The sequence below is a fragment of the Gracilinanus agilis genome, chromosome 5, assembly GCF_016433145.1.
Source record: "Gracilinanus agilis isolate LMUSP501 chromosome 5, AgileGrace, whole genome shotgun sequence".
NCBI lineage: Eukaryota > Metazoa > Chordata > Mammalia > Didelphimorphia > Didelphidae > Gracilinanus > Gracilinanus agilis.
In genome coordinates, this window is record NC_058134.1 from 196,919,521 (window position 1) to 196,931,270 (window position 11,750).

At 37.9% G+C, this 11,750-nt stretch overlaps 1 protein-coding gene across 1 annotated transcript in view; it reads left to right on the top strand.

Moving 5' to 3' along the window:
- Positions 1–11,750, top strand: part of NCAPD2 (non-SMC condensin I complex subunit D2) — a 39,139-nt gene that overhangs the window by 21,745 nt on the left and 5,644 nt on the right. Inside the window, 11 exon segments of the mRNA XM_044677427.1 lie at positions 81–255; positions 612–696; positions 6,068–6,201; positions 6,489–6,621; positions 6,711–6,795; positions 7,084–7,251; positions 7,833–8,005; positions 9,403–9,514; positions 10,765–10,888; positions 10,972–11,127; positions 11,550–11,727. Coding sequence (XP_044533362.1) covers positions 81–255; positions 612–696; positions 6,068–6,201; positions 6,489–6,621; positions 6,711–6,795; positions 7,084–7,251; positions 7,833–8,005; positions 9,403–9,514; positions 10,765–10,888; positions 10,972–11,127; positions 11,550–11,727 — 1,523 coding nt within the window.

Genomic DNA, 11,750 nt, shown 5'->3' on the forward strand with positions numbered 1-11,750 from the left:
ACAAAACAGTATTTGATCAGGTAGAAGTACTTGTCTTTCGTGATATGTTGAACAGGAGTGGCCATTTTTTATCTCCTCAGTGGTACAAGAGGTGATTGAGTTCTTTGTAACAGTGCACCAGTTTGGAGTACCTCAAGCCCTATTGGGGGTACGTCGGATGCTACCCCTTGTATGGTCCAAGGAACCTGGTGTCAGGGAAGCTGTGCTAAATGCCTACCGCCAACTCTACCTCCACCCCAAAGGAGATTCTGCCAGGTATGAAAGGCCCTTTCCATCTTTGTCTCCTCTTAACTGATTCTTTTAAGGTCATGGTTTTTTTTACAGTAATTTGCTAGTCAATCATTCATGGGAAAACCTTCTAGAAGCAATATTTCAGGGTTATTGGTTTATTGGGGATATAACCACTAAGCGAATAGACTTCCAGAAATGCTATCTTATTTAGCAGCTAACCACTGTTCAGAATAAGAAGTCCACTAATCAGGCCATAACCCAACTTGTGCAGTCTTTTTAGGAGTCCCTACATTCCTGGGATACAGTTAAAAGTGGAGAAGTTGTAAATGAACTCTTTGTTTTTAAAATGAAATTAAAATTACTTACTATACATCCCACAGAGCTAAGGCCCAGACTTTAATTCAAAACCTCTCTCTGCTCCTGGTGGATGCTTCAGTCGGGACAATTCAGTGTCTGGAAGAAATTGTAAGTTTCTTCACATTCTGTCTTATCTTCACAATTTATTCAAGTATTAGTGAATTACTACTGCATGCCCAGCATTGGGTTAGACATGGTGAAGAATGCAAAAGAAACACATTTTTCTTCCTTTAAATCTGCTACTTTTAAGGAGTTTACAATCTATTTGTGAAAACAAACTATACATAAGACATTTACCATTACAAGATACTATGTTAAATGTCAAAAAGAGTGATACAGGCCTAAGATCTATGAAAAGAAATTCAAAGGAGAAGAGATATTAATATGGTTTGAAGTAGTTATGAAAAATTTATTAGAAGAGATAGGATTTGATCTGTGTCTTGAAGAATGAGTTTGATTTCAATCGAGAGGAGGGAATATCCCCATCAAGGACAATAGAAATACCAAAGTTGGACTTTAAAATCACAGTCTTAGATGTGCTCATGGGGATAATGGAAATGGTATGAAAACAAAAAGGGAGGAAGCATCTAGATTTGACCAAGTACATAAAGTGGAAATCTGAACTGAAGGTAACATAATTATGATGCTGAAGTACTAAGGAACCTATGAAAGAAGGGAAAATACTAAAGGTGTAGAAAAAATCTAGGACTTCATTAAAGTGTCCCAAAAAGGGCCACCAAGAGAACATATATAATTATTAACTGTACCTCTTCTTCCATCTATGCAAAAGTTTAATAGTGATCTTTCTAAACCAAGCAGAATTTCTTTTGTTAGCAATATTCAACAGTAGATCATATCTTTATGGTTTCAATAATTATCTGAAAGATATAGAAACTTAAGTTCCTACTGGGTTATGTTTATTGGTTAAGAAAAAATCATTTTATTCAATAGAACAAAATGCTACTTTATTGACTCTTTCATAGCAAAGCATCTCCCGATCTATTACTATTGAACAGTTATCTGCTCAGAAACATCAGGAAAGGAATAAAAGAGATATATATTTTCCAAAGGTGTTCACCATGGTGATAGAAGAAAAGCAGCCTAGAGGCCAGCAGATTGAGGAGGGATTGCCAGTAAATAAGTTCTTCAGTTATCCCTCTGTACAGATGACATGTGCTTATTGCAATAAGCCCCAGAACCAATATTGTAGAGTTTTACCTTACCATCTGCCCAGGAAAAATTAAATAAATTAAGAATGTTTATTGTTTGGATTTCAATATGATTCTGAGTTTATTTATTAAAGCAAAGGGTCTACATTTTTAGTGTCAGCATTCTGCTAGCATGGCTGCATTGGCAATGGAGACATGGAAAATAACAGTCTGAAAAAGAAAAAGTAAGGATCACATACAGAAAAATTAAAAAGTACATAGTGGGTGTAAGCATATTATAACATATGACCAACAAAGAACCCTGAAGAATAAGAGAACAATAGTAAAAGATATCATCAAGGGATGATAATAGGAATAGGAAATAATAATGGCATGATAGAACAAGAAGATGGGTCAGTCACTTAAATTGGGGAATGGCTAAGTAAATTGTGGTATATGGACATAATGGGGTATTACTATACTCTTCTCTAGGCTTACCTTTATTTTGTTATCTTCACTTTCAGGATTTTTTTTTTTTAATGTCCCATTTTCTAGCAAGGGATTCTTGATTCATGTTCTTTGTCTTTGTGATTTAACCAACAGTAAAATGGCCTCCTTATATAGCATTCTAATAATGAATCATTCTTTTACTTCATACTTAAACTGTAAATTGCCATGGTTACATTTGGTCAGTTTCTACATTGAGTCCACACCTCTATTTCTCCTCAGGAAATACTGAGTTTTCTATCTGTCCTCATTTGAGAACTGTCTGTGATAGTATGTTTGTTTTTACAAAATCAGTAATTTGTGAATACAGATAAATTTCCCTTGCTTTTTATAAAATATCAAATTTCCTGTTCTTATTTCTTGTCCTTTGATAATCTTCCTCGTAAGATTCTTGTTATTTGAAGTTTTAGAACTTAACTATATTTGGGGTGTTTTCATACTTGGGCTTTCTCTGCTACTGTCCTAAGGATCCTGTTGGTTTACATTCTGATTTCTTTCTAATACTTTCAGACAATTTTCTTCTATGATTTTTTCAAATACGGCTTTAAGACTCTAGTGTTTTTCTGGGAGATAAATAATTTTCAGATTGTATCTATGAAATCTTAATGTTTAGCTCTTTTACTTTCATTTATAGAGGTCTAAAGATTTCCAGTTTTGCTGTTTTTAAGACTCTTACCCTGTAGTTTGTGCTAAAATCTTTAGATTTTTTACTTTGTGATCAGAGCCTATTACTCTTTTTTTTTTTAAAACCCTTACCTTCTATTTTAGAATCAATACTGTGTATTGGTTCCAAGGCAGAAGAGCAGTAAGGGCAAGGTAGTGGGAGGTAAGTAACTTGTCCAAGGTCACACAGGAAGTGTCTAAGGTCAGATTTGAACCCAGGACCTCCAATCCTGGTTCTATCCACTAAGCCACCTAGTTGCCCCACTTACCACTCTTTATAGTAGGTTTACTGAGTGCCCTGCTTGGACCATCCAGTACTACATTGGGATTTTTTGTTTTTTAATTAAATTTTCTCTTATATTATGAACTTAATCATCAATAAACAAAAACCTATACAAAAAACAAGAAAGAATCCTATAAAAGAATCAGTAGATTTTGTTATATATAGTATGTTTTTTACTATACATATAAACTAAATTTAACAAGATAGTAACATCATGTCTCCTGCACTTTTTATTTTCTTTGCATTTCAAAAATGCCCTCACTTTGTAACCTAATACACCATACAGCTTTCAGTAGATGTCCTCCCGTATAACAGAAATGTAGTCCAATGAAACATCATGCAAGGGCCAGAACTAAGGATGCCTATCTCATTTGGTATCTCTAGTCTACTTCTATTTGTTGCTTTGACTTGAGTTCTGATGTCTTAAAAATTTTTTTTCTTTCATATTATCACTGCTGTTATTGTGCAGCTATTTTCTTGGTTCTACTTATTTCGCTCTGTATCAGTTCATAGAAGACTCCCTATATCTCTCTGTATGCATCATATTCATCATTTCTTAATGCATGATAGTATGCTATTTTATTCATATACCACAATCTGCTCGGCCATTCCCCAGTTTGAGGGGATTTATTTTATTTCCACTTCTTTGCTACTACAAAATATCTTCTTTAAAGTCTTTTTCTTCTGTCCTAATTGATAAGTACCTTGTTTATACCTCTATGTAGTAATATTTTCTTCTGTATTAGAATGTAAGTTCCTTGAGGGCTATAAAGATTAAAATATCCAAATGCTCTAAGTATTATAATTTTATGAGGTTTTATTTATAACAACTTAAAGCAAAAGGAAAATTAGCAGCCTCAGTAAAGGAAAAAAGAAAGTTCTGCCACCGTGCAGGCAGGGAAAGAGAGAGAAAGGGCAGACTTACCACAAACTTATAAACAACAGGTAAAGACTCAACGTGGACGAAAGGAAAAGAATTCTGGATAATGGAGTTCAGGGGTTCAAGATTTTCTAATTATACAGGGCATTGGCTATTTTTGCATTTTCTTTGTATCCATGGGGCCTAACATGTGGTAAGCACTTATACCCTTCATAAATTGACCCCTTCCTGCCCTTCCAGCCTTCTTACACTTTACTCCCAGCTACATGCTCTGTGGTCCAGTAACACTCGCCTCCTTGCTATTCCTCAAAGACACTATTTCATCTCTTGATTCTCCCTTCTCATCTCTGCTTCCTAACTTTCCTCATTTCCTTCCTTAATAACCTATATTCTGCTAGAAGCTTTTCCTCATCCCCTTTAATGCTAGCACCTTCACTCTGAGATTAGCTCTCAGTTCATCCTGTAGAGTATTTGTACATAGTTATTTACATGTTGGCTTCCCTCATTACACTGTGAGCTCCTTGAAAGCAGAGGGACTATTATGGTTTGGGGTTTAGTTTATTTGCCTTTTTATCCATTAGTGTTTAGCATAGTGGCAGGGTTATAGCAGGCAACAGTACTTGTTAACTTGACTTTTTAAAAAATGCCTGTAGATTATCTCTTTGGCATATATATATATATATATATATGTCTAAACATAGTATTGCCCAGTCAAAGGAAATGCTATTCTCTTATGTGCAGTTTGGTAACTTTTGTGGTATAGCTCCACAATCTGAAAAACAATTGTTTTCCAGAGTGGTTGAATCAATTCACAGCTCCACCAATAATGCTTTAGTATACCTGCTTTCCCATGGTCTGCTAGAAATTAGGTATAGACTAATATGTTACATCATATTATCACAGTAAACACCAAATGGTTACATTTAAGTTAATAAAGGATCCTATCATAAAATAGTTATAGGAGAAGTGAAGGAGAGATTTTTTTTTACCACTATGACTAGAGGGCAAATTTTTAACTAAACAATAGCTAGAGGTGATCATAAAAGAGAAAATGGACCACCTTTACTTAAAGAAAATTGAGCTGACAAGGTGGTTTTAGAAGAAGGTCAGAAACTGTAGGCAGGGAGACAAATTTAGAGACCTCAGAACAGATAATGAGGGCTTGGACCAGTATGCTAATTGTGGGGTGATTCACACATACAGAGTCACATAACTTCTGAGTTCTTCAGGAAGCTCTAATAGTATGAGTTGCATAAAAATTATTGAAATACATTGATATTGGGAGTTTTTTCACTAGAAGTTTTGGGTCTAGGCACCTCACATTTAAAACAAAGGAAAAGAATAACTGTGCCATATTAAATTATGAATCTAGTAAATTCAGAAACATGTTAAGGCATTTATGAAGCGATCCAAAGTAAATAGCAGGAAAAAAAACAACACACATACTATTGTCAATAAGTACAGTACTTAAACAAAGCTGGGTTCTAATTAATTAAAATGAGCAACTTCAGTTCAGAGGAACAGGTGAGGAAACATACCTTCTTCCTTTTTGGAGAAAGCAAGAAAATGCCCAGGCATGGAATCTTGCATGTGCTTCCAACTACAGTCCCTATTGGTCAGTTTAATTTAACTTTTTTCTTTGTTGCAAAGGAGGATTCAGTGGAAATTACAAGTAAAAACAAAAGACACAATAAAAACATTTTTTTTAAGTCATCTTAGTAGAAATGTCTAGATTGAAGTTGGGACTGTAAAGAATGGTTTGAAAAAGCATCAAGGCTGGAGGCCATAGCTTTGTTAAAAGTGTTGGTTAGACAAATGAACAGTTAATACATTCTTACACATTTCCTAGGGAAAGTAGTATGTCTCCCCTTTGTGCCACTTGCTTTTTCAAACTTTGTTCTGTCCCCAAATATTAAAAGAAATGGAGGAGAAGGGGACCTTTTCCCTTTTTTTTTTTCTTAATCCCCTGATGAACCCTCTATATTTTCTTTTCTTTAGTTGTGTGAATTTGTGCAGAAAGGAGAACTGAAGCCAGCAGTAACCCAACTGCTATGGGAACGTATAACTGAGAAGGTTTCTTGCTCCCCTCTGGAGCGCTGCTCCTCTGTCATGCTACTTGGAATGATGGCAAAGTAAGGCTCAGGGAACTTATATATAGACATGGGATGGGATTTGAGAGAAGAGGCTAAGCCTAGGGAAGGGTTCCTTGGTATCTCCCTTTCCCTTCCAGTAATAACAAACTAAGCTGTGTGTGATGCTGCCATTATTGTAAGAAGGCTTGTGCCTGGGTCAGAGCCATGTCCAGTGGTTGTTTCTATATATTGGAGGCTCCATTATGCTTCAAGTTTGCCATCCAATAGACATTTAGTATATATGCCATTTATATAATAAGACTTAACCCCACATTTCCCCCCTCCAGAGGAAAGCCAGAAATTGTGGGCAGTAATCTGGACACACTAGTAAGTGTGGCACTAGAGGAGAAAGAAGAACAGGATTATCGATTGGCCCAGCAGGTATGCCAGGCCATTGCCAACATCTCTGGCAATCAAAAGGTGAGTGTAAGATGGTTGCCCACTGCCTGGGTTGGGAATAGGAAAGATGTTTTTTCCTGCTCTAGAAATCACCTTCTTGTTTACCATAGCCTGGCCAGGGTAAAAGCCATCCCCCATTCCGGCTACCCCAAGACCATCAACTGTTTGAGAGACTCCGAGAGATGGTGATTAAAGGTAAGTTGCCAAGCCAAAGCAATGAAGCCAGAGAAAATGTCCTGTTAAGAAACAGATAACTTGGGGGCAGCTGGGTGGCTCAGTGGATTGAGAACCAGGCCCAAAGATGGAAGGTCCTAGGTTCAAATCTGGCCCCAGACACTTCCTAGCTATGTGAGCAAGTCACTTAACCCACATTTCCTGGCCCTCATCACTCTTCTGCCTTAGAACCAATACACAGTATTGATTCTGAGATGGAAGATAAGGATTTTAAGGGGGAAAAAAGATAACTTCTTAAGTTTCTTTTAGGTTTTGTCCACCCAGACCCATTGTGGATCCCCTTTAAGGAAGCAGCAGTGACCCTTATCTACCAGCTAGCAGAAGGACCTGAGGTGATCTGTGCTCAGATTTTACAAGGTTGTGGGGAGCAGACTCTGGAAAGGATACAGGATCCAAGTACAACTGAGGAAAGCACTAGTAAGTGGGGAAAGTGGGGGTAAGACTAGGGCCTATAGAGAGGGGATAGGAGAATACTTAATGCTCAAAGCTTTTGAGTTGGGTGGGAGAGAGGCTTCACACCAGTATCCAACCAGTGATGTTCAGGGAGATCACCACATCCAGAAACTCTTCTTGCCCTGGTCCCCACCCTCCCTCCCTAGCATTTCAGTTGCCAAGAAGCAAAAGGGATACTTCGGGGCAGAATATGACATGGAAGAAGTAAATACTACATGTGACCAGCCTGTTGGAGACCCCTGGGCTTGGAATTTGAGCCTGATAACCTGTCATGTGTAAATCAGGTTTCAAGAGAGCATGCATCTTTTATATGTGCTTTGGATATGTGTATTTATGTATTTTTACGCGCGCGCGCACACACACACGCACACGCACACACACACACACACACACACACACACACACACACACACACACACACACACAAACAGATAGAGAACCTCCACTTCTCAATCAGAACATTACCAGAACAAGTGAGAGATAACGAATACATTAGAAATCTAGGAGGAAGGGCCCTGAAATCTAATTGCAGATTTCTCCTGCAGAAGCAGCACCTACACTTCCCACCTTCTTGCTGATGAACCTGCTGTCCTTGGCTGGTGATGTGGCCCTACAACAGCTGGTGCATTTAGAACAAGCAGTGAGCAGTGAGCTTCGCCGGCGCCGCGTCCTGCGGGAAGAGCAGGAGGAAGCCAAGACCAAAGGGCAAAAGGAAAAGGTTAGATGGGATATCTGAGCACTCGTCCCACATCTTAATGCTGCCTCCCATTTGCTGTGTGACTTCAGAGCAGTCATTTTTCCATTTGAGGCCTCAATATTCCTAGCTATGAATTAAAGATGAAAAACACCTTTGTCTTTTTCCCACCATAAAGAAGAAAGTGGTATATATAAATTATGCAACAATTTGTATACTTCTGCCTAAGAAGGAAGTTCTTCTCTAAATAGTCAGTAAACTCAAGAGATAGTATGACCTCAAACAGACATAGAACAAATAAGAATTTTGTTGACTGTTAATTCATTGGGTTTTAACTTTTTAAATGGTGACAGTTTAAGCTTTTATTCTTGCAGCATTATTATTGCTGGCTTGTGATTTCAAATCTGTTTTCTCTACATCTCCCCAACCCCCCAGAAAAAAGCCAAAATATACATAGCACTTTGCATAGGTTTGCAAAGTTGTTTTTTCATAAATGCAAGTTGTTTACTCATTTCATATAAAATATGACAATTTATTGGTAGTTTTGACAATTTGTTTTTGTTCATAGTTATTAAATCTATTAAATAGATTTAAGTTATAATAGACTTATAATAATAAAAAATGTCCCATGAATAAATACAAGGTTATATGATTTTCCTACGTGTGGATACTCCCTTCACTGCCCCAAACCTTTAGTCAATGCTTTAATTAGTTGCTCTGACTAAACAAATTGTATTCACTTGCTTATGAAATTCCTCCAGACTTGGCCAAGCTGGTCCTCCACTCAGCTAGCAATTAGCTTTCAAGAATGGTGATGGGGCAGCTAGGTAGCTCAGTGGATTGAGAGCCAAATTTGGATATGGGAGGTCCTAGGTTCAAGTCTGGATTCAAACCCTTCCTAGCTGTGTGACCCTGGTTAACCCCCATTGCCCAGCCCTTAATTGCTCTTCTGCCGTGGAATCAATACATAGTATTGATTCCAAAGCAAACGGTAAAGGTTTTAAAAAAAAAAAGGAACCCAAGGTGGCCCTCTCTCCATGCTTATGTACATATATGTGTAGACAGATGTTTGTGTGGACAGTTTATATTTGAAGAAACCACCCTATTTAGACTACTGAGATGTAACGTTAAACTCAAATTATTTGATACAAGAGTAAAAATCTTTGTTTCTTGGGCCTGGTTATTTGATTTTGTATTTTGTGTTTTCTCCACTAAAGATTTATATTGTCTTTTAGAAATAATCCTAGAGAAGGAGCTAGGACTAGGATTTTATTCTCAACTTTGCCCATAATTTAGTGTGCCATTTTTATTCTTCAGAAACAACTTGCCAAAAGCAAGAGAACAAAGGTTGGAATAAGGATTGGTGAAGATTTCGTAATTGCCTCTATAATAATTTTATGATTGCCTTATCTCTTTACTAGAATGCCAGCAATGAGTCTACCATGGAGGAGGAGTTAGGCCTAGTTGGTGCCTCTGCTGATGATACAGAGGCTGAGCTGATCCGAAGTATCTGTGAGATGGAGCTTCTGGATGGTAAATGAGGGTGAAAGATGATATTCCCCTATCCCGGGCTCATTTGCTTTTTAAAAAGAAACCATAAATTTAACTATAAATTTAATAATGACTTGAGTAAGTACAGATAAACATAATGTGGAGTGGAATACCAAATAAAACCATAGAAATCAAATTACTTAACACTTCGATTTTCTATCAATTCAGGGGTTCATGGTGTTGCAGCCAGCAGTTCACAAACCCTCCGCACTTCCTTAGACAGTCTACATAAGTGACTGTTACTAAAAAACTTTGACATAGTGCTGCCAGCCTCTCCAAACTTAACTGATACAGGCAGTCTGGCCTGGAGCTCTTTGATAAAATCTTTTTAACTCAGATAAGACTTGAAACTCAACCAGTCCCAGCTAGCCTTCACACATCCATCATTAATTCCACACCAAGTGAGTTAGCAGAAAAATAAGAGTTTTACTAGAGAAACAGGGTACAATCTTAAAACAGTTAACAATAATGGGACATTTTCTCTACAACTGATCTTGCCCATCTATACAAAAATTTTATTGCCGCTATCTTGTGTTCTTCTAATTCTGTCACCCTTATTTTGTATCACCTTCTATATGTCCAGATTTCTTTGTATTATTCCAATTTTTATAGCACAGTAGTATCCCACTGCATTGATATAACAATATATAAAGGAGGAAGAAAAAAACTTTTCTTAAGCTAAGCACTGTGCTAATAATAAGTGCTTTATAGAGATCTCATTTGAGCCTCACAACAACCCTGGAAGGTATTCTTATCCATGTATACAATATTAATAATAAATCATTTTATCTAATTAATATGTTATCCCCACTTTACTGTTAAGAAAAAAAAGAGACACACAGAGGTTAAGGGGCTTTCCCAGAGACACATCACTTACATGTATAGGTATCTGAGGCTGGATTCAAATTTGGGTCTGTATCATGACAAAGCCCAGCTCTTTCCACTGTTTTATGCATGGTATGCCTATAGGTAGAGATAATTTCTGATTTTTCTGCTTTTACAGATAAATAGCTAGGAACATTTAAAAAAAAATTTAATGGCATCCTTTGGCTATGCCATATGTCTACAGTGGAATTGCTGGGTCAATGGTTATTATTATTACATAGTATATATTATTTTTGTATTATATATAATAAATATATACTATTATATAAATATATATGTATTATATATCACATACTGCCTAAATTCCTGACTCCAGCTTGAAATTTGGTTGCTTTCTCTTCCACCAGGCAAACAGATGCTCTCTGCATTTGTGCCCCTCTTGCTCAAGGTCTGTAATAACCCTGGCCTCTACAGTGACCCTGCCCTCTCTACAGCTGCCTCCCTAGCCCTCGGCAAGTTCTGCATGATCAGGTAGGCAGTGGTCTGTGGCACAGCCTTTTAAAAGAAAATTGAGGGGTACCACTAACTTAACTACTCTTACTCTGCCCACCCAGTGCCACTTTCTGTGATTCCCAGCTCCGCCTCCTTTTCACTATGCTGGAAAAGTCTTCACTTCCTATCGTTCGATCCAACCTCATGGTGGCCATCGGGGATTTGGCCGTCCGATTCCCCAACCTGGTAGAGCCCTGGACTCCTAACCTTTATGCTAGGTAAGAGTTATCGCATAAGACTCAAACCCAAAGGCTTTAGGAACATGAAATTCTGGCAAGAGAAATTTGAATCAGTGAGTGAAACAACATGAGTCAGTGGCATTCCTCTGAGAATATAGTGGAAGCTATTGTGCCACGTGCTGATTTGAAGCTAAGCATGTTACTGACTTGGACCTCGAAGAACAAAACTCAAAATGTTGACTTTTACCCTTACTCTGTGGCCCTGTGAAGCCATTTTTTAATCATCATTATGAAGGGTGATGGAGGTTCATGCTTTAGGGATTTCTTGGCTCTAAAATAGGAAGAAATAGTTGTTTCGATACCATATACGGGGCCTTAGTGTCTACAGGGTTAACTTCCTTTTCCCCTGAATGAAACTAGTCCTGAGAGGTGTTCCCACTGAACTTGAATGTCTGCCCTAGACTCCGGGACCCCGCTTCCCAAGTTCGGAAAACAGCAGGGCTGGTAATGACACACCTAATCCTGAAGGACATGGTGAGGGTGAAGGGGCAGGTGAGCGAGATGGCCGTGTTGCTTATTGACCCGGAGCCTGAAGTTGCTGCTCTAGCGAAGAACTTTTTCAATGAGCTGGCTGGCAAGGTGAGAGGGTGAGCCCTCCCGGG